The sequence below is a fragment of the Jatropha curcas genome, chromosome 10, assembly GCF_041381405.1.
Source record: "Jatropha curcas cultivar XTBG-Jc1 chromosome 10, XTBG_Jcur_1.0, whole genome shotgun sequence".
Classification (NCBI taxonomy): Eukaryota; Viridiplantae; Streptophyta; class Magnoliopsida; order Malpighiales; family Euphorbiaceae; genus Jatropha; species Jatropha curcas.
This window is the reverse complement of record NC_143160.1, coordinates 16501283-16525479: the sequence shown is the minus strand read 5'-3', so window position 1 is coordinate 16525479 and position 24197 is coordinate 16501283. Positions and strand designations below refer to the sequence as shown.

The 24197-nt window shown below is 37.0% G+C and overlaps 1 protein-coding gene across 1 annotated transcript in view; it reads left to right on the top strand.

Moving 5' to 3' along the window:
• Nucleotides 1-21193, top strand: part of GRL (transcription activator) — a 41086-nt gene extending 19893 nt beyond the window's left edge. Inside the window, exons 17-24 of the mRNA XM_089715773.1 lie at nucleotides 8724-8805; nucleotides 9073-9183; nucleotides 17277-17402; nucleotides 17487-17626; nucleotides 17703-17799; nucleotides 18150-19141; nucleotides 19702-19914; nucleotides 20517-21193. Of these exons, the coding sequence (XP_089571899.1) occupies nucleotides 8724-8805; nucleotides 9073-9183; nucleotides 17277-17402; nucleotides 17487-17626; nucleotides 17703-17799; nucleotides 18150-19141; nucleotides 19702-19914; nucleotides 20517-21012 (2257 nt within the window). The 3' untranslated portion in view covers nucleotides 21013-21193. The remainder of the gene's footprint in view (nucleotides 1-8723; nucleotides 8806-9072; nucleotides 9184-17276; nucleotides 17403-17486; nucleotides 17627-17702; nucleotides 17800-18149; nucleotides 19142-19701; nucleotides 19915-20516) is intronic.
• The last annotated feature ends 3004 nt before the right edge of the window (nucleotides 21194-24197 follow it).

The window sequence follows — 24197 nt, the reverse complement described above, 5'->3', positions numbered from 1 at the left end:
AGGATTTTCCAATTGTGCCTAATCGGTTTAAGCCTGGATTTGTGTATGAAACACGTCAACCAACGGTGCCTCTTCCCGAGACTGATCCATCATTTATGTCTGATTCTCCTGAATCTACTCTGTGTCGATCTACCAAAGTATCTCAACCTCCAAGACGATATGGTTTTTCTGATAATCCTGCTGGATATTCTGCCACTTTATCTGATATTTCTATTCCATCTTGTTACTCACAAGCCTCCAAGAATGACTGTTGGCAAAAAGCCATGCAGGACGAACTTCAAGCTCTTCACAACAATCATACATTGGAAATTCTTCCTTGCCCTCCAAATGTTAAGCCCATTGGATGTAAATGGGTTTATTCAGTCAAGCTTCGTTCTGATGGAACTTTGGATAGATATAAAGCCCGATTGGCAATAAGCAAAAGTACTGAGTGGACTATGAGGAGACCTTTGCTCCAGTTGCAAAAATGACTACCGTCCGTACTATTATTGCAGTTGCTGCTTCTTAGGGTTGGCCTCTTCATCAAATGGATGTCAAAAATGCTTTTCTTCATGGTGATCTTAAAGAAGATATTTATATGACACTTCCACTGGGTTTGACTTCCTCATCTTCCACACATGTGTGTAAGTTAAAAAGGTCTTTGTATGGACTAAAACAAGCTCCATGTGCCTGGTTTGACAAGTTTCGATCTACCTTACTTCAGCTCTCATTTGTGCAAAGTAAATATGACTCCTCTTTGTTCCTTCACAAGAGTTCTGCTGGTTTTGTTCTACTTCTTGTTTATGTAGATGACATTATTATCATTGGCACTAATACATCAACGATCCTCAATCTCCAACAATCTCTTCAAACTTCTTTTAATATTAAGGATCCTGGTCCACTTACATATTTCTTAGGGCTGGAAGTTCACTATGATTGTTCTGGGATATTTTTGCATCAACACAAATATACTACAGATTTGATTACTTCAGCAGGCCTTCAAGATTCATCCCCAGTTGATACTCCTTTGGAATTAAACATCAAGTATCATAGTCAAGACGGTGATCTTCTTCTTGATTTATCTCTTAATAGGCAATTAGTTGGCAGTTTCAAGTATCTGACTATTACAAGGCCCAATATTTCTTTTGCAGTTCAGCAAGTTAGTCAATTCATGAGTACTCCACGTCACTTACATCTGGTGGCAGTTTTTCGCATCATTCGCTATCTTCTTGGCACATCTTCTCGAGGTATATTCTTTCCTACCGGCTCGCCCGTACGCATTGTTGCTTACAGTGATGCTGATTGGGCCTGTTGTCCAGACACTCGATGCTCTATAACTGGTTGGTGTATGTTTCTTGGCGATTCCTTGATATCTTGGAAAAGTAAGAAACAAGACCGTGTTTCAAAATCTTCTGTTGAGTCTGAATATCGGGCTATGTCCGCTGCTTGCTCAGAGATTGTTTGGTTACGTGGGTTACTTGCTGAAATTGGATTTTCTCAGCCTCATTCTACTCCTCTGCATGCTGACAACACTAGTGCCATACAAATTGCTACAAATCCAGTTTTTCATGAACGTACCAAACACATCGAAGTCGACTGTCATTCTATTCAAGACGCCGTAGATACAGGTGTCATTTCTCTTCCACATGTCGCTAGTGCTCTTCAAATTGGTGATGTGTTCACAAAATCTATGACAAGACAGTGCCATCAATTTCTCGTTGGCAAATTGATGCTTCTTGATCGGCCAACATCAATTTGAGAGGGAATGTTAGTATACTATTATAATTGATTGACTATACTGTTGTAAGGTAGCTGTAAATAACCATCAATTATTAAGGTTGTAATTGTTACCATAATTAAGAGTCAATGGGCATCAATTAGGGATGTAATTTAGGAATTTATTCCCAAATTTGTGAGATACTTTAGTCTATTTAAACCCAATCAGCTTGAGGGAATGGAAGCAGATTTCTATTGAAATTTTATTGAAATTCAGCAAATTTGTCAAGACCCGATCTTGATACCAGTATAAGCGATACAGATAAAAACACCCATTGTTGGAGTAATAAAGACAGCTCTAGTTACAGTAATGTTGATTATTTAGTTGGCATTCGGAATTTCAGTATTGGTGAAAATTTTTTAGTTAGGGATAGTAATAGGAATAGTTATTCCATATATTTTGGTATTGAAAATCAAGTTTTTGAGATTGAAACTGATGTCAACATATATAAACTCATGTTGAGCTTCATTTATATAAATTAAAGAAGAAAATTTATTTCCCAATTTTCAAACGGATAAACTTAGGAATTGAAATATACGCTTGATTTGTCAAAGGATTGTGGTAGAAAATGATCATTTATAATGAAATAATTTTTTATTTTTCAAAAAAGTGTTTGATGTTAATGCAACAACAACATCAACCTTAGTCCTGTAGAAGAATGTGGAAAATTATTGTTGTATGATTTTCATCAATAGGGTCACATATATATACATATACAGGATACTATAAACCTATTAGGAATCTAACTCCTAATAGAACTCTATTTACAACTAGTCCTTAACACTCCCCCTCAAGTTGGAGCATAGATGTTAATCATGCCCAACTTGTTGCAATGATAGTTAAGCCGAGGTCCATTTAGAGCTTTTGTAAAGATATCTCCTAACTCTTCACTTGTTTTAACATGCCCTGTAGAGATAATACCCTGTTGTATCTTTTCACGAATGAAATGACAATCAATCTCGATATGTTTTGTTCGTTCATGGAATACTGGATTTGATGCAATGTGAAGAGCAGCTTGATTATCACACCATAACTTTGCAAGCAAGGATGACTTGAAGCCAATTTCCTCTAACAATTGACGAATCCAAATTGTCTCACAAGTAGATTGCGCCAAAGCTCGATATTCTGATTCAGCACTCGATCGTGAGACTACATTTTGTTTCTTGCTCCTCCACGATGTCAAGTTTCCACCCACAAAGACACAATATCCTGAAGTTGATCTTCTATCAACCTTCGAACCTGCCCAATCCGCATCCGAAAAACACTCAATGTCCAAATGCCTATGATTACTGTAAAGGAGGCCACAGCCTGGATTAACTTTCAAGCAGCACAAAATTTGTCATAAAGCTTCCCAATGACTATCAGTAGGAGAAGACATAAATTGGCTTAAGACGCTCACAGAGTAAGCAATATCTGGACGTGTTACCGTAAGATAATTCAGTTTGCCCACCAATCTTCTATACATCTCGGGATCATCAAATATCTTACCACCAATTGAAAGTTGCAAATTAGGAGTCATTGGAGTACTGCATGGCTTGGCACCCAACTTTCCAGTTTCCTTTAGTAAGTCAAGGACATACTTCCTTTGAGATAAGAGGATGCCTTTCTTACACCTAGATACTTCTATACCCAAAAAATACTTCAAAAATCTTAAGTCTTTTGTCTGGAACTGAGTCTGGAGGAATGACTTGAGTGATGTAATGCCTGCAGAATCACTCCCTGTAATAACAATGTCATCAACATAAACCACAAGTAGAATCAAACCAATGTTAGTACTCCTGAAAAATACAGAATGATCAGAAGTACTCTTCTGCATGCCAAATTGGTGAACCACATTGCAAAATCTACCAAACCAAGCTCGAGGACTTTGTTTTAGGCCATAAAGAGATTTTCGAAGTTTACACACTTTACCCAGCTCCCCCTGAGCAACAAAGCCCGGTGGTTGCTCCATGTAAACTTCCTCCTGAAGATCCCCATGAAGAAAGGCGTTCTTAACATCCAGCTGATGTAAAGGCCAGTCAAAAGTAGCTGCTAAAGAAATAAACAAACGAACATAAGACAATTTGGCCACAGGAGAAAAAGTGTCAGAGTAATCAAGGCCATAAATCTGAGAACAGCCCTTAGCAACTAATCGAGCCTTGAGACGGGCAACAGATCCATCGGGATTCATTTTAACTGTAAAAACCCATTTACAACCAATAGCCTTCTTACCTGCCGGGAGAGGTACAAGATCCCAAGTACCATTAGTATCTAAGGCAACCATCTCCTCTTTCATTGCTGCACACCAACCAGGATGGGACAAAGGTTGGACAATAGTTTTAGGGATAGAGACAGAGTCTAGGTTAATTACAAAACAACGAGATGAAGGAGAAAGATGATCATAACTAACAAAAGAAGAAATAGGATAGGTACACGTGCGTTTACCTTTTTGAAGAGCAATGGGAATGTCAAGGTCTGACGGAGCAGTGGATGGCACAGGCTCAGGTTGAGTGGAGGGAGCCGTATCTTCTGTTGAAGTGGTAGATAGGGGAAGTGAGTCAAGAGTTCCTAGTCTCCTGGAATAAACCTGTTCAAAACGAGGGCGGACAGATGTTGGTGCAGGAGGGGGAATAGAAGGAGCATACGCTGCAGCAGGAGCAGTGCAAGTTCAGGAACAGGAACAAGATCAGGAGCAGGAACAAGAGCAGGAGCAGGAGAGCTAGGAAATTGTTGGATAGCGTAGACTAAAAACTCACCATCCTCCCCCTCATTCTTATATATAGGAGAAGGAAAAAATGGAGTATTCTCAAAAAATGTGACATCGACAGAAATAAGATAACGGTCAAGATCGGGAGAGAAACAACGATATCCCTTTTGATGCCGAGAATACCCAAGGAAAATACAACGAAGGGATTTTGGATCTAATTTGGAAACCTGTGGACGAACATCACGAACAAAACAAGTACAACCAAAAATACGAGGTTCAGTAGGGAATAAAAGTTTAGAAGGAAACAAGACATTATAAGGAATTGCACCATTAAGCACAGAAGAAGGCATGCGATTAATCAAAAAACATGCAGTAGAGATGGCATCCGCCCAAAAATGTTTAGGGACCTTCATTTGAAATAGGAGTGCCCTAGCAACCTGAAGAAGATGTCAATTTTTTCTTTCTGCAACCCCATTTTGAGAAGGAGTATCAACACAAGATGTTTGATGAAGAATACCATTCTGTGACATGTAAGATTGGAAGGAACTAGATAGACATTCTTTAGCATTGTCACTTTGCAATGCGCGAACAGAGGTATTAAATTGATTTTTAATCTCAACACAAAAGGAGCAGAAAATAGAGAATAACTCATAACGATTTTTCATTAAAAATAACCAAGTAACACGAGAATAATCATCCACAAAAGTTACAAAATATCGAAAACCAGTTTTAGAAATAACAGGACATAGACCCCAAACATCAGAATGAACTAACTCAAAAGGGGATGAAGCCCTTTATCGACTTGAGGAACTAAAGGTAAACGATGTTGTTTGGCAAATTGACAAGATTCACATTCTAAAATCGATAAAGACTGAAACTGCGGACACAACTTCTTTAAAGTAGTCAATGAAGGATGACCCAAACGTCAATGAACCTCAAGAGGAGAGAGAGCACCAACACAAGCCAGAGATGACGAAACTTGTTCATCCAGAAGATAAAGGCCACCAGACTCACGTCCTCTACCAATAATCCGCTTCGTCAAAAGATCCTGAAACACACAATAGGTAGGATAAAATTTAACACAACAATTCAGTAGACGAGTAATTTTGCTAACAAATAATAGATTGAACGAAAAATAAGGCAAACAAAAAACAGAAGACAACGGAAGAGATGGGATGGGATTGGCAGTGCCAATACACTTAACAGAAGATGTGGACCCATTAGCTAGAGTAACATGACGATTAAATTGTTCAGGTTCTTTAACTAAGGACAAGAGACTAAGGTTACCTGTCATATGATCTGTGCAACCAGAATCAATGACTCACTCTGATGAGGTAGACATAAGACATGTAGTAGGAGTACCTGAATTGGTAGCAATAGCAATTGAGGAATCAGTAGACTTAGAAGAGCGGTATTTAGAGAGCTTAGCATACTCCGCAGCAGAAATTGTTACAGTGTTCTCAGAAGAAGTAACTACAGAATCTTGAGTGGCCGTATTTGCCCTTGGGGGCTTATTTAGCAGTTTCTTACAATACCGTTTAGTGTGACCAGGTTCATGGCAATAACGGCAGATAAGAATGCTTGCCTCCTGATTAATTGGTCCATTACTACGGCTATGTCCTCCTCTTCCTCTGTTTCCTGGCTGTCTAACTATTTGATTACGACTCACAAGGGCATTATTATCATAAGGGGAAGGGGCATGAGAACCTTCAGTACGTAGTAATCTGGCAAAAGTCTCCTGAAGAGAGGTTATGTCACTGCCTGAAAGAACCTGTGATTTGGCAGTTTCAAAAGTCGGAGCAAGACCTGCAAGAAAACTCATTACAGTCATTTGTTCTCGCTGAGTCTTTTGAACCTTAATATCGGGGCTAAATGGCAATAAAACATTAAGTTCCTCGTAAATCTTCTTAAATTCCATGAAATAAGCTGTGAGTGGTTTATCTTGCTGGTCAGCCCGATAAAATCCTTTGCAGACCTCATACATACGGGATAGATTACCTTTTCCCGAGTACAAAAATTCAAGATAATCCATCAGTTCCTTAACAAACTCACAATGATTAATTAAACCAATTACCTCACTGTCAATCGAATTCCGAAGCTGTAAAAATAATCGAGCATCCTCTCTATGCCAGATTTGCCTAGCAGCTCCTTCAGGTGGATCATTGGTCAAGTGGTCATCCTTATCCAAACTGCGAAAATATATACGAACTGTTTTACTCCATGCCAGAAAATTGTAGCCAATAAGTTTGTGTTCCGTTATTTTATTCAGTAATGGCACCACATCAGTGATGACAGGTGTCGATTCGGAAGTCCCCGGTGGAGTAGTCGTCATGATTTGTGATGAAACGCTCAAAAACAAATAGCACAGCAAAGGAAAACTACGATTCTTGGTAACTTGATAGCAGAATAGCAAATAGGCAGCAGCACAATAGAAATTCACAAATTCAGACTGTACCCGGCAAGGCGACAGCAAAGGTGCAGCACAAAAAAACACCACAAAAGTCAAAGAGAGCTGACGTAACACATTGGGTTGCACTGTACTGGCAAAATCGAGGCTGGAAACTGAGAGCCGGTGACAGGAGATGGCCGGATGTGCCCTCACGCGCCGGCGCGTGAAGAAGAGCAGAAACTTTTGAGTGGCGCGTGAAGCTCACTCGCGAGGATTCCGGTGACCGGATTTGGAGAGAGAGCCGATCGGCGGCCTGTCCTTCTTCCTTGGGTGGCGGTGAGACAAAAGGACCAGTCTATGTGGGTGACTTAGACTGGCAGTCACCAAAAAAAAAACTTCTGCCTGTAGTTTCAACGCAAAACAGAGCAGAGAAAGTAAAGCAAAAAAAATAACGAGCCCAGGGGGCTCTGATACCATGTAGAAGAATGTGGAAAATTATTGTTGTATCTATTTTCATCAATTGGGTCACATATATATATACATATACAGGATACTATAAATCTATTAGGAATCTAACTCCTAGCAGAACTCTATTTACAATTAGTCTTTAACATTTAACAAGTCCCAAACTAGTTGGGGTCAGCTATATGAATCCTTTGTTTCAAATATCCACTTTGATCAGTTAAAAACAATTCAAACATGTATTGAATTGTTGCTTTAAACTTTTTGTTTACAAATATTCTATCTATTTAATTAATAAAAAAGTTAAAAAATGGACTTTTTTTTTTTAAATGGATAATAATCATGGTTTGCAACTACATAGAATGAGCTAATAATATGTATATATATGACGGTACTATGAAAAATGAGTCTAGGAAATTTTAGAAAAAAAATTACAGAAATATACATATAATGAAGGTAAAATCATCAACATATTCCTAAACTCACTTTTCCTGAAATAAGGGACTTTGAAGTCATTTTAATATATAATACATTATTTTATTCAAGGAAAAAGAGGAAAGAGGAAAAATTGCTGTTCCCGTGAACAGTAGTTTTTCCTATCGTTTTAGTATATTTATAATTTTGCATTTTATGAAATTGATTCCTAAACTGCAGAAGACTTTTATAGCATTCAAACATAATGGAGACAGTATTTCCACACAAGTCTTGCTTGAATCTAATGGCTGAGAAAATTAAGATGAATGCCCCATCATTTGCTTTGAATAAAAGCTGCTGTAAAATCATTATTTCTGCACTGAATGCCATGTAATTTGAACAATTATTAATGCATTCTCGAGCAATATTTCCAAAAATTGAAAATGGAAGAGACTGTATCATGTGATGGGACCATTCTGCAGCATTTTGTGATACAAAGTCATTCATGCTCTTATGTGTGAGAGTTTTGTTGTGCCCGTAAGAGTCCCACTGTTAGTCTAGATTGTACATGTCTTTTATAATGGTCTTTGCAACTGTTAGTCCAGATTTTTTATTTAACTGCCATATAGGATATGGGAGCTACCGTGTTATGTTACAAACTGTCATGTGGTTTTTCTTTGTCCATGTACTTGGCCTGTTTTTGTCTTGTTATCTAGTGGTTTTATTGACCTGGCTTGGAAAGACTATTATTGGGAGGAAATTGTCAAAATAGCATTGGGGCATTGGCCTAAGCGTGAAGTCATAATTTTGATTTAAACCTCATCTTGGAAAAGTAGTTGCCAAAGGTTACAGTAGAAGCCCTACTGTCTAGGTTCTGTATTCCTGAAACAACTTTTTAGTTTAGCATCTCTGTATATTGTATGATGTGGTTATTTCTCAAGGTAAATCTAAGATTTGGTTGTTTGAAGATTGTTGAAATGCACTGTAATAATGCATATCAATTTCTTTCAATGCAGATGTGTCGATGAACTGGAGTCTCAATTATCAAAGCATGGGAGCCTGAGAAAACTGTATTTCTATCACCAGCATCTCACAGCAGTGAGTTCTTACCTTCTGAATTTATTTTAAAGTTTTAGGTCTTCAAGGCTGTTATCCTCAACATCATCGTTGGGGTGGTATAACCTCCTATTATTTGGTCTATACTCTGGATGAAGATAGAATTTGAAACTTATGGGTGTTTCAGTTGCTTGTTATATCCACTGCCACTTCAGATGCTTCCTTACATTTTATGCATAGGATACTTTCTTACTGTTGCATCTGAACATACCACCCATGTGTAACTTTGAGATCATATTATTTTTTTAGGTCTTCAGGAACACTATGTTTGGACCAGAAGGACGTCCCCAGCATTGCTGTGCATGGCTTGGCGTTGCCAGTAGTTTTCCAGAGTGTGCTTCTCCAATTGTTCCAGAAGAGGTGATCTGTTATTTATTTATTCATTTATTTTGGGTGGGAAGAGGAGATTATGAAGTAGATGGTGATGATTCATTGGTAAGAAGAAATGAAATTCATGTGAAGTGTGAACATGACCCAACAAAAATTACATGACAATGGCTATATAGGGTCAAACACAGAATGGATAAAGTAAAAGTTCAGAAGTCTTCCGTAAGAATAAAGGTTGTCTTAGATTTGAGAATTAGGGTTCTACATCACCAACATTATCAAACTAGATACAGCTTTTTTTCTTACTGCTGGATGTTGATAAAAGAAGGTGATGCTTTTATTGTTGTCTTGTTACATTTCACCTGCCATTGCTAATCTGTTAAACACACGAGGAATTGTAACTTCTAAGAATCACTATCTGGTGGCCATGCAAGTAGTAATGATGATTCAAGGTTTATGTATTCTAGATCTCCTTTAGTTGCATTTTCTCTTCACCTTGGACTTTTCATTATAATTTCAAACTTCTCGTCCCCAAGATAGTGTCAATAAGAACATTTATCACACTTCTAGCTCTATCCATCTTTAGCCTGTGGCATTTATTTTCTCTCTCCTTTCATTTCTAAATCCCTTAATTTTGATCATTTAGCATACTGACAATCAAATGATTTAGAAAGAATGGCCTTATGCAATAACATGTTACTAGTTAGTTGCTATATGCTATTGCAATGAAGACAAATCCTCTACATATTTAGGGAATATGTATCATTTATTTTTGTCTTTGTTGAGTGTTATCCCACATTGATTGGAAATGAAAAATATAAATGGCCTTTAAGTGATGGAGGCCAACATTCCAGTTGGCTAGGGGCTAGCCATTTTGGCAATGGTTGGACCTTGCAATTCAATGTGGAAAAAAAATATTATTGTTTACATTTTCATCAATAGGGTCACATATATATACATATACAAGATACTATAAACCTATTAGGAATCTAACTCCAAATAGAACTCTATTTATAACTAGTGCTTAACACTTCCCCTCAAGTCGGAGCATAGATGTTAATCATGCCCAACTTGTTACAAAGAGAGTCAACCCGAGGTCCTTTTAGAGCTTTTGTAAAGACATCTCCTAACTGTTCACTTGTTTTAACATGCCCTGTAGAGATAACACCCTGTTGTATCTTTTCATGAATGAAATGACAATCAATCTCAATATGTTTTGTTCGTTTATGGAATACCGAATTTGATGCAATGTGAAGAGCAGCTTGATTATCACACCATAACTTTGCAGGCAAGGACGACTTGAAGCCAATTTTCTCTAACAACTGACGAATCCAAATTAATTCACAAGCAGATTGTGTCATAGCTCGATATTCTGATTTAGCACTCGATCGTGAGACTACATTTTGTTTCTTGCTTCTCCACGATATCAAGTTTCCACCCACAAAGACACAATACCACGAAGTTGATCTCCTATCAACCTTCAAACCTGCCCAATCCGCATCTGAAAAACACTCAATATCCAAATGCCCATAACTACCATAAAGGAGGCCACGACCTGGATTACCTTCCAAGTAGCACAAAATCTTTCCTAAAGCTTCCCAATGTATAATAGTAGGAGAAGACATAAACTGGCTTAAGACGCTCACAGGGTAAGCAATATATGGACGTGTTACCGTAAGATAATTCAATTTGCCCACCAATCTTCTATATATCTCAGGATCATCAAATAGCTCACCATCAGTTGAAAGTTGCAAATTAGGAGTCATTGAAGCACTGCATGGCTTGGCACCCAACTTTCCAGTTTCCTTCAGTAAGTCAAAGACATACTTCCTTTGAGATAAGAATATGCCCTTCTTACACCTAGACACTTCAATACCCAAACAATACTTCGACGATCCTAAGTCTTTTGTCTGGAACTGAGTCTGGAGAAATGACTCGTGTGATGTAATGTCGGTTGAATCACTCCTTGTAATAACAACGTCATCAACATAAACCACAAGTAGAATCAAATTGGTCTTAGTGCTTCTGAAAAATACAGAATGATTAGAAGTACTCTTCTACATGCCAAATTGGTATACCACATCGCAAAATCTACCAAATCAAACTCGAGGACTATGTTTTTAAGGCCAAAAAGAGATTTGCAAAGTTTACACACTTTACCCGACCCCCCTTAAGCAACAAAGCCCGAAGGTTGCTCTATGTAAACTTCCTCCTGAAGATCTCCATGAAGAAAGGGATTCTTAACATACAACTGATGTAAAGGCCAATCAAAAGTAGCTGCTAAAGAAATAAACAAACGAACAGAAGACAATTTGGCTACAGGAGAGGATACGGATCAGTCATCACTCATCCATGGAGTGATAGGGAACAAGAAGCACAATATAGAAAATCCATTGGTACTTCCTAGTGGGCCAATTACAAGGAGGCGTGTGTTAAAGCTGGAAGCACACCCATGCTATGTAACACCCCCTACCCGTGCTAGGGCTTGACTTTGGAGTGAAAACAACACTGAATCTGCAACATGTAGCATGCCGTGCCCGTGCTAGGGCCTGACCTTGGCATAATAAGGTAGTCCATTTGTATTAGTTTTGAGTTGTAATGTTTTTAATGGGTTGGGCCACAAATAATTCGGCCACCCGTTTCTTTTTATCCTTAGTTGGTTTGGATTAGTTATTCCTTATCCTTAATTGGTTCGGATTAATTATTCCTTATACTTAGTTGGTTCGGATTAATTATTCCTTATCCTTAATTGGTTCGGATTAATTATTCCTTATCCTTAGTTTATTTGGATTAGTTATTCTAAATCTTTTAGGTTTCAGGTTTTTAGATTTAGTATAAATAGCTTTGTTATGTTGTTAAACATATATTCAAGGAATTGATAAAATCTTCAGATTTGTTCATGCTTTTGGCGTTTTCTTTGATTAGAGTGATTGTGAGATTGCTTTCCTCTAATTGCATCAAGAATCAAGGTAAACTTATCAATTTACTTGTGGCGTTTATCTTGTTCTTATTTACTTTATTATTGGTGTTCTTGCTTCCTTAAGCTTTGGGTGCCATAGAGGGGGAGTTTAGTTTGATTTTTAAAGCTATTCCTATCTTGTCATAGAGTTCTTGGAATTAATTTCTATAGGTTTCCCCGTTAGGAGAAAAAGTGTCTGAGTAATCAAGGCCATAAATCTGAGAATAGCCATTAGCAACTAAATGAGCCTTGAGACGAGCAACAGGCCCATTAGGATTCACTTTAACAGTGAAAATCAACTTACAATCAATAGCTTTCTTACCTGTCGAGAGAGGCATAAGATCACAAGTACCATTGGTATCTAAGGCAGCCATCTCCTTTGTCATTGCTACACACCAACCAAGATGGGATAGCTTGAACAATAGTTTTAGGGGTAGAAACAGAGTCTAGGTTACTTACAAAACAACGAGAAGAAGAAGAAGAAAGATGATCATAACTGAAAAAAGAGGAAATAGGATAGGTACACTTGCATTTACCTTTTCGAAGAGCAATGGGAAGGTTAAGGTCTGTCGAAGGAGTGGATGGCGCAAGCTCAGGTTGAGTAGATGGAACCGGATCTATCATCGAAGCGGCAGGTGGGGGAAGTGAGTCAGGAGTCCTTGGTCTCCTGGAATAAAACTGTTAAAAACGAGGGCGAGCAGATGCTGGTGCAGGAGTAGGAATAAGAGCAGTAGACGTTGTAGTAGGAGTAGGTGCAAGATCAGGAATAGGAGTAGGAGCAAGAGAGCTAGGAAGTTGCTGGATAGTGTAGACTAAAGCTCATCATCCTCCCCCTCACTCTTATATATATAGAAGAAGGAAAAAATGGAGTATCCAATGTGACATATACAGAAACAAGATAACGATCAAGATCAGGAGAGAAACAACGATACCCCTTTTGATGCCGAGAATACCCAAGGAAAACGCAACGAAGGGACTTTGGATCTAATTTGGAAACCTGTGGACGAACATCACGAACAAAACAAATACAACCACTAATACGTGGTTCAATGGGGAATAGAAGCTTAGAAGGAAACAAGACACTATAAGGAATTTCACCATTAAGTACAAAAGAAGGCATGCGATTGATCAAAAAACATGCAGTAGAAACAACATCAGCCCAAAAGTGTTTAGGGACCTTCATTTGGAATAGAAGTGCCCTAGCAACCTCACGAAGATGTCGAGTTTTTCTGTCTACAACCCCATTTTGAGGAGTAACAACACAAGATGTTTGATGGAGAATATCGTTCTGTGACATATAAGATTGGAAGGAACTAGATAAATATTCTTCAGCATTATCACTTTGCAGTATGCGAACAGAGGTATTAAATTGAGTTTGAATCTTAGCACAAAAGGGACAAAAAATAGAGAATATCTTAGAATGAGTTTTCATTAAAAATAACTAAGTAACATGAGAATAACCATCCACAAAAGTAACAAAATACCTAAATCCAGTTTTAGAAATAACAAGACATGGACCCCAAACATTAGAGCTAACTCAAATGGGAATGAAACCCGTTTATTGACTCGAGGAACTAAAGGTAAATGATGATGTTTGGCAAATCGACAAGATTCACATTCTAAAACTGATAAAGACTGAAACTGCAGACACAACTTCTTTAAAGTAGACAATGAAGGATGGCCAACGACAATGAACCTTAGGAGGAGATAGAGCACCAATACAAGCCAGAAATAACGAAACTTGTTCATGCAGAAGATAAAGGCCACTAGACTCACGTCCTTTACCAATAATCTGCTTCGTCAAAAGATCTTGAAATACACAAAAAGTAGGATAAAATTTAACACAACAATTCAGTATACGAGTAATTTTGCTAACAGGCAATAGATTAAACGAAAAATAAGGCAAACAAAAAACAGAAGACAATGGAACAGATACGATGGGATTAGCGGTGCCAATATACTTGACAGAAGATGTGGACCCATTAGCTAGAGCAACATGACGATTAAATTGTTCAGGTTCTTTTAACGAGGATAAGAGACTTGGGTTAGTTGTTATGTGATCTGTGCAACCAGAATCAATGACCCATTCTGATGAGGTAGACATAAGGCGTGTATTAGGAGTACCTGAATTGACAGCAGCAGCAATTGAGGAATCAGCAGACTTAGAAGAACGGTGTCTAGAGAGCTCAGCATACTCCGCAGCAGAAATTGTTACAATGTTGTTAGAAGAAGCAACTGCAGAATCTTGAGTGGCCATATTTGCCCTTGACGGCTTATTTATCAGTTTCTTGCAATACCGTTTAGTGTGACCAGATTTATGGCAAGAATGGCAAATAACAATGCTCGCCTCCCGATTAATTGCTCCATGACTGTGGTTATTTCCTCCTCTTCCTCTGTTTCCTGGCTACCTAGCTACCTAATTACGACTCACAGGGGCACTATTTTTAGAAGGGGAAGGGGTATGAGATCCTTTAGTACGCAGTAATCTAGTGAAAGTCTCCTGAAGAGAGGTAATGTCATTGCGTGAAAGAACCTGTGATTTGGCAGTTTCAAACACTAGAGTAAGACCTGCAAGAAAACTCATTATAGCCATTTGTTCTCGCTGATTCTGTTGAACCTTAACATCGGGATTAAAAGGCAAGAAAACATTAAGTTCCTCGTAAATCTTCTTAAATTCCATGAAATAAGTTGTAAGAGGCTTATCTTGCTGGTCGGCCCGATAAAATCCTTTGCAAACTTCATACATACGAGATAAATTACCTTTTTCCACGTACAAAAATTCAAGATAAGCCATCAGCTCCTTAACAAACTCACAATGATTAATTAAACCAATTACCTCACTGTCAATCGAATTTTGAAGCTGTAAAAATAACCGAGCATCCTCTCTAAGCCAAATTTGCCTAGCATCTCTTTCAGGTGGATCATTGGTCAAGTGGTCATCCTCATCCAAATTACGAAAATATATACGAACTGTTTTACTCCATGCCAGAAAATTGGAGCCATTAAGTTTGTGTTCCGTTATTTTATTTAGTAATGACACCACATCAGTGATGACAGGTTTCGATTCGGAAGTCTCCAGTGGAGTGGTCATGATCTGTGACAAAGCACTCAAAATAAGTGTAGCACAACAAAGGAAAACTACTGTTCTTGGTAACTCGATAACAGAATAAAAAATAGGCAGCAGTAGAATACAAATTCACAAACTCAGATTGTACCTGGCAAAGCGGCAGCAAAGGTGCAGCACGAAAAACACCACAGAAGTCAAAGAGGGCCGACGCAACACACTTGGTTGCACTGTATTGGCAGAATCGACGCTGAAAATTGAGAGCCAGTGACAGGAGATGGCCGAACGAGCCCTCACGCGCTAGCGCGTGAAGAATGGCGAAAATCTGCGAGTGGCGCGTGAAGCCCACTCACGAGGGTTCTGGTGACTGGATTTGGAGGGAGAGCCGATCGGCGACCTGCCCTTCTTCCTTGGATGGCGGTGAAACAAAAGGACAACCCTAGGTGGGTGACCTACATTGACAATCACCGAAACACAGAAATTCTGCCTGTAGCTTCAACACAAAAGAGCAGAAAAAAAAACATAACGAGCCGAAAGCTCTGATACCATGTAATTCAATGTGAAAAAAAATATTATTGTTTACATTTTCATCAATAGGGTCACATATAAATACATATACAAGATACTGCAAACCTATTAAGAATCTAACTCCTAATAGAACTCTATTTACAGTTATTCCTTAACAGACCTCATCATAAAGACAATATAATTTACACAGTAGCAAATGGTTATCCGTTAAGCGGGGGAAATCCTATTTAAATTAAATTTAAATTAAAAGGCGAAAATTATGCCCTTAATCTTGCAAGAACGGACTGGTGCACAATTTGTGGAATTTTGGTAGTGGTTATGATTCAATATGATTCCACAAGATCTAGTTTCGTTCAAGGAAGGAATTCTAGCCAATTGAAGGTTTCAAGCCCCATTATCTTGTGCCATCTTCTTTCTATTAATTCAAATTTATAAATTATAACATGGTATTAAAGCAGGTCTGATCTGGTTGTCCGATTCTCCTCTGGCTGTCCAGTCCTAGTGGCCCGACCTGGTATCCAACCATGTTTCAGGGGGATTGTTGGACTTTATTTCAAGTTCAACTGCCAAGTGGATGCACTTTTCACTTAATGGGGAGTGTTGAGTGTTATGTCACCTTGGTTTGGAATGAAAAATATAAAGGGTACATAAGCAATGGAGGTCAACTGTCCAAAACCAAAAGTTTAATTTACACACTCAAGCCCCATTGTCTTGTTCCACCTCTGCCTATCAATTGAAAATTATAACAGTCTTCCATTTGAATTTTTCATAGGCAAAATAAATAGTAAACCATCACCCAGTAATGAAAATAATGGAGTAAATACATGTGATTTCTCAACTTTGTACTCAATTTCAATTTGGTAAAAAATCTTCACTTTGGATAAAATTGTGATCAATTTTCAGTTCAGTCTGAATGTACTTAATTTCATTAGAGCAGTTCAAATGCTTGCCAAAAAACTCATGTCACTTTTCCTTATTCTAGTTAGTATCTAAGTACAAAGTCCAATTTTTTACTCTCTTTCTTAAATATCTATTTTCACTTCTCCATGTTCTCTCTCCAATGTGGCCTCCATGCCTGCTTTCCAGTGGGTCTTTCAGCAGATCCCAAGTTATTTTCCTTCAGATGAGACTGGATAGAAGTTTAATTATCTGATTGATGCCAGTTAACTATCTGTGAACAAACTGATAGTATGTGCAGAGCGATGAACCATGACTATAATTAGCCTAAGACACGAACTACATTTTTCTTTTTTTCATATTGAAAGTCACATGGTGCAATTTTGTGGTTCATAATCTAATGAAACAAGTTTGCTAACAAAGAATTATTTCTTCCATCAGTATTCAGGTCAAAAGTTCCATTTATTATGACCTGATGGAACTTGATATGTTTTCCTATAAATAGTGTTACTGGAATTCTGATTTCCTTGTAAAGTAAAACATTGATTTGATAAATTTATGAAATTAACTTTTGGCAGAATGATTATTGTTTTTGTTCTTGTTGCTGATTATTGAATTATGAAGTCTGCCACCCTCATCAAGCATATATCTGAATGGAACATGAATTTCTCCTAGCAGGTCACCAAAATTGGGCGAGATGCAGTCCTGTATGTTGAATCTCTTATTGAATCTGTTATGGGAGGATTGGAGGGCTTGATCAATATTCTCGATTCTGATGGAGGTTTTGGTGCCTTAGAGACTCAGGTTGTTACCTTTGATTGATGGTCTAAACATAAAGGGATTTTTTTAATTGGTACTGTGCTGAGTTTATTTATTTGAAAATTTCAGCTTCTTCCAGAGCAGGCGGCTTTTTATTTGAATAACACATCTAGGGTGTCACTTCCTTCAACAAAATCTCCCAAAGGAGCAGTTGGTTTTTCTCTGCCTGGGCATGAGAGCTATCCAGAAAATAATAGTTCTATAAAAATGTAAGGCACCCTATGTTTTCGTCCTTGTTGAATGTGCAAGGCTACATTTAGGCCTTGACATTTGTGTTGATTTCAGGTTAGAAGCTGCAATGCAAAGGTTGACCAACTTATGTTCAGTTTTGAATGACATGGAGCCAATATGTGTTCTAAACCATGTGTTTGTTCTGAGGGAGGTGAGACATGCCATTTCTTTTTCTTTCTTCCCTTCCTTCCCCATGCTGATTACATAATAACAAAATCTGATATGTGTGTGAAATAACATGAATTTAAAGAATAGGTAAAGAATGATAAGCTACTGCTGCCTCATATGATTAGAACCTCATAATGGGTGATATACTGAATCAAGGAAAAAAACACCAGAGAATAAATGGAAATAAAATATTTTGGCGAACTCCTCACTTTTTCTTGTTTTAGTTGAATGCTGACTTCTATGACCTATTATTGAACAAGGATGTGCTCTACGTCACTTTAACCTGCAAGATATGTAGCATGAAGTTCTCAGAATATTCTGCTTTATGTGTAGTATATGAGAGAGTGCTTCCTCGGGAACTTCAGGAGAAGATTACTTGCAGTGTTAAAAACTGACAATGATCTTCAGCGGCCTTCTGTGCTTGAGTCATTGATTCGCAGGCACATGAGCATAGTCCATCTAGCAGAGCAGCACATAAGCATGGACCTAACCCACGGTATACGAGAAGTTCTTCTCACAGAGGCCTTTTCAGGACCAGTTTCTTCTCTGCACTTGTTTGGAAAACCATCTGAGCAGCCTACTGGATCAGCCACTGAAGTTGTATGCAATTGGTACATAGAAAACATTGTCAAAGATATGTCAGGTGCAGGAATCTTGTTTACACCAATGCACAAATGCTTCAAAAGCACAAGGCCTGTTGGTGGATATTTTGCAGAGTCAGTTACTGATCTTGGAGAATTGCAGGCCCTAGTGCGTATTTTTGGTGCCTATGGAATTGACAGGCTAGACAGAATGATGAAAGAACACACTGCTGCACTTTTAAATTGCATTGACACATCATTACGTTCAAACCGTGAAGTTTTAGAGGCAGTTGCCGTCAGCATGCATTCTGGTGATCGAATAGAAAGGGATGTATCCCTAAAGCAGATTGTGGACTTGGATACTGTAATTGGATTTTGTATTGAGGCAGGGCAAGCACTTGCTTTTGATCAGCTTCTTGCTGAAGCTGCTGGAATTGTGCTCGAAGAAGGTGCACCCTTGATATATTCGCTACTTGCTGGGATAGTTAAGCATATACCTGAAGAAATGCCAGAAAAGAGAGAAATTAAGAGGATAAGAGGCGTAGCAAATAGTGTTGGTCTGGTTGTGGATCATGATTCTGAGTGGGTAAGATCAATTCTGGAAGAGGTGGGTGGTGCAAATGATGGTTCTTGGACCTTGTTGCCTTATTTATTTGCAACATTCATGACATCAAGCATCTGGAACACCACTGGGTTCAATGTTGACACAGGAGGATTCAACAACAATATTCATTGCTTGGCAAGGTTAGTTTTTATTTTGCAACCATACATTGAAATTGTGTTGCCTAGACTGCTGAATAAAATATTTCCAATTCTGGAACATAGTAGACTGTATATGAATACATGCTAATGATCTTATTGAAATGCTCTTAACTAGCTTTTCTATCCAACGTGTTGTTGAGTGGTCCATTGAATATCTAATTCTGTATTGGGGGAGCACCATGGGGGCCCTGGGGTGGGAGGGGATGTGGGGAGGGGAGAGAGAGAGAGAGATGAATGGACTGATTGTTTCCAGTTCTGAATTCAGAAACTGGATCAAGCTCCCTATTGTTTTTAATACGGTTTGTGCTATGGGGTCTCATGGGGGATATCTTTATCTACAAACATCAGCTACATTCTCTCGGTTTGAATATGATGAAATTCTCATGCCTATTGACTTCTCCTTGCTTCACCAATTGAAACTTGTCGAAACAAGATATATATCAGAGTGTTGATAGGGCTCATTTATGCTTTGTACATTCAGAGAGTGGTTTTAAATGTCCATTACTAATTTTTGTGCCTTTCATATCAAATCTTGCTGGCAGGTGCATGAGTGCTGTAATTGCAGGAAGTGAGCTTGTTAGATTGGAACGTGAACATCAGCAGAGGCAATCTCTCTCTAATGGCCATGTTGGTGAGGCTTTAGATCCTGATTTACATAGCCGTTTGTCTGCAGAAGCAAGTATCAAATCCGCAATGCAGCTTTTTGTTAAATTTGCTGCTGGAATTGTGCTAGATTCTTGGAATGAAGCTAATAGGTAATATCAATGCATATATACAGATGCAGAGCATGTGCATAACATACACAGAAACAAGCATGCATTTTCTTATCTCTACTATTTGCATTTTGGAGCCACTTGGTCTAAAAACTTATATTTTCCAGTTCTCTACTCGAATGATAATTCTTTTGGATTTGCATACCAAGAAAAAGTATTCTAATTTTTCTAGTACATTCAAACCATTAGCAAATATATTATTGTTGAACTACTATTGCTGTTTCTGAAACTCTCAGTTAAATTTGATACCAATTTTCAATTTCTAATACTGTTAGGAGATCTAAAATGGATTATAATGAAATAAAAGTGAAATTTTTTGTTCCTTTGACATGTTAAATGAAAAACTGATTCTTGAATTAGCATGCCTCTGAAAGCAAATGCTCACCACTCGATAAACCTTGAGAGTTTTAATTTTATTGAATGCTTTCTAGTCCTTCAATGACTGGCAATGGCATGCTTGTGGCTTCTTTTCTTGTTCAGTTCTCTTTTTCCGTTTGCTGTTTTCCTGCACTTGTTCTCTGCTGTAGTTAGTAGTTCTTTTATGAATTTAAGGTAAAGTTTACATGTTCCAATGTTTTGTACAGATCTCATCTTGTAGCAAAGCTTATTTTCTTGGATCAATTTTGTGAGATCTCTCCGTACCTTCCACGAAGTTCCCTTGAAGCCCATATTCCATATGCAATTCTCCGTTCGATTTACAGCCAGTACTATTCAAATTCTCCTTCCATGCCATTAGCACTACTAAGTTCGTCACCTCGCCATTCACCTGCTGTGTCATTGTCACATGCATCTCCTGTGGTGAAGCAGCCTCGAGGAGATTCGACACCTCAGTATGGCACAAATGATTCTGGATACTTTAAGGGAACATCATCCCTCAGCCAGGAACACTCATATGATACTGATAATGGAAACCTTCACAGCACTGAAAGTCGACACCGGAATGTTCGTCGGTCTGGGCCTTTGGATTATAGTTCAAGCCGTAAAGTTAAATTGAATGAAGGTTCAACCTCAGGCAGCACGGGTCCCAGTCCATTGCCAAGATTTGCAGTATCAAGATCTGGCCCACTATTGTATAAATAGAAATGTGGTAAAGAGATGGGAGGGTCATAAATTATCCACTCGTCAAACTTCAGTTATATTAGAACACCATCACATAGCTAAATAGATGCAAATTTTGGCATGATGTAAATGTAATACTTGGAAATTTTGCCTTTTTATTGTTTCCAATCATATAATTCGATGTGATCTTTATGTGGGTTAATCCGCTCATGTGGTTGTGATGACATTGATAAAAAGGATTTGTGCTTTATGTAGGGGATAACACGAGTCAAAGGAGAATCACATCACAATGGCGTTCTTGTGTGCTGATATGGCAATTCCTCCAAAGATGAGACTTCATAATATTTGAGCATCTCTATTTATCTTAACTAAGAAAATTTTGTGAGAAATTTGTATTTTTAAATGGTGAAAAGTTTAGAAAAAACCTTAGATTTTTAAGGAGATCTATCTTTAATGATTCTAACGCTCATATAGAAATTGCTTTTTCGAATACCTCTTGCGGGGTATCATATTTCTAAACACTTGGGACGTTTCAATTTGAAATTTAACTCTTCCTCCTCCACGCGATCATATGCTCTCTTCCCCTTCTTGCTGCTAAATATCCGTCTCCAACTAACCAACGGCAAGGCTCGACATTGCCATCTAGCTTTAGTTTCCGATCATATTTCCTCGCTGCCGAGTTTCTTTGTCTTGACAATCACGGAAGAGAGACAGAAGTGGAGGGTCCATTTCTGGCGATTTTCACCAACAAGGTGAGCTTCAACACTTTCTTACTCTTTGACATTTTTAATCTAATTATCCACAATTCCATCAATTAAAATTTGCATCTTTTTGCACATGTTCATGCCTGGCATAGGTGTGATAGGTTCGCATGAGTTTAATTACTGGAAATGATATGAACATTTGATTGTTTCTGTGACTATGTAACTAGATAGGCAATAAAGAGAATAACTTATTTATGCTTTTAATTTCATATGGAAATGTGCAGCAGAAACTCTGTTGGCAGCTATTTATTATTTAGAAATTTATTGTTGCATGAAATGAATGATTTTGGTTTTCAACGAGGGCCACATGTGATTTCTGTAAACTATTTTGTCTGCCTATTATTAGATATAAAATAGTAGCATATGGTGTTCTAAGTTCTTTCAGTTGTAGCCTGTGAAATTTTGTACGAACAGAGGAATGTAGCAATGTGAATTGCAGGGATTAATCTATATATATATATATGTGTGTGTGTGTGTGAATTGCAGGAATTTAATTTAATGGTTTACCAAATCTAATATTGAAATTTTAAACACTCTCAAAATTCAAAAAGACAGATGGATGGCCTCTTATATATATAAAATTGGAAGTAATCAATTAGGTTTACAATGATATATATATATATAGCTTTAGTTTAGCTTTTCTATTATCAGTAGATTATTATTTATGGAAAAGCTTGGCCAAGCTAAAGGAGGGTAAGATTTATCCTTATTTACTTTCGTCCTTTCTTAACTCACCTCTTTCCAAACGAGGATAAATATCTTAAATACCTCTCATTCTCTTTATTTACCCTTCCTTCACCTCCAACCAAATAGAGTGTAAAAATATATCTTTTAGCCTTCTTAAACTTAAAATCACTTTCCCTTCTAAATGATTTGTTTATAAATTGCCTAAAATAATATTTTATAAAATAAAAAATCAACATAAATAAATATAAAAATGGACAAAAATGTATTACCAAAAAAATATGATATATGAATAAATAAAGTAATAGTTTTCATAATTTTTTCAAATTTATTTATATATGCATTTTTATGCTTCAAGTTATTACTGAAAGGAGATATATGTTCTAACCAATTTTTCTGTTATTATTTCGTATTTATACAGCACATGCTTTCTCTATTTCAATTGGCCACATATAAATACTATATTAACATTTTTTCCTTTCAAATTTATGGTAACTAATTCACTCATTAATTAGAATAAAAATTTTCAATTTCACATGATACATTTGAATTATAGTCTCTAAGCATTGTATGCACTTTAAATTTTTAATCATTTATCCAATATATATATTTAACATCTGAAAAATAAATAAACTACATAATCGCGCAAAGCGCAGGAAACTGTCTGGTACATATACAAAATAGAATCATGGGCTTTTCCTATATACTGATGTGGCGCTTCATCAAAGGAGAGAGAATTGACAATATTTGAGCATGTTATTTTATCTTGACCGGGAGGGATTTCAGATTTTAGAGATGGAATGAAGAAAAAAAATCTTGTGTAGTTTTTATACATTGAATATTTAGAAGCATAATTATTTGACAGTAACTGAGTTATATGTTTTGTTAAAAGTAAATCAATTTTGTAAAAGGTAAAAAAAAAAGAGGCAAATTTTTTAAACGGCAATCTACCCTATTCATTTGTAAATTTTTATCTTTAAATATTTTACAATTTCAATATTATAATTTAATTTGAATATGATTGCATCTACTAAAACTTCAATCTAAATTCTCTTTCCATTTTAATATAAACGTTTAAAATTTAAATGGATAACAAATTATTTTATTTTCTCCTAAACATTTTATATTTTGGAAATTTGCAGCATTTGGAAGGCATTCATATGGTAGCTATGACTCTTTCCATTTTATTAGAAATTAAATCGAAGTCAACAAATATTAATAATTTTTAAGGAAAATCAATGCTCAAAATTTGAAAATCACCTTCTTTAAATGGAGAGTGGAATTCAAAACGAAATTAAATCCTTTATTTTAGTAATTTAAAATCTTTTAATAAAAATGTTAATTGTCTTTGATAATTAATTTTCCAATTTTCTACATTCCTTAAATATTTCAAATTTAATTTTCCAAATTCAATAGTCATTATTATAATTCTTCAGTTTTATACATTTCTTAAACATTTAAAATTTAATTTTCTAAATTTAATGATATCATTATAATCTAAAAATACTAACATGAAGTCGATATTCCTATTGCTATCAAAACCTTCTTCTTCCTAATTGAATTTTGCCAAATTTCTCTTCCTTTTCAATTGAATAAATTGAAGTTAAAATGCTAAAAATCTCTATTTCATCAGGCGATGCGTTAATTACAATTTTTCTTTCAGATTGTCACTTTACCATAGACCATAACCCATAAGAGAATTTCTTCCGATGATATGGTAAAATTTCTATCTCTTAACCGATCAGTTTTTAAGATTTA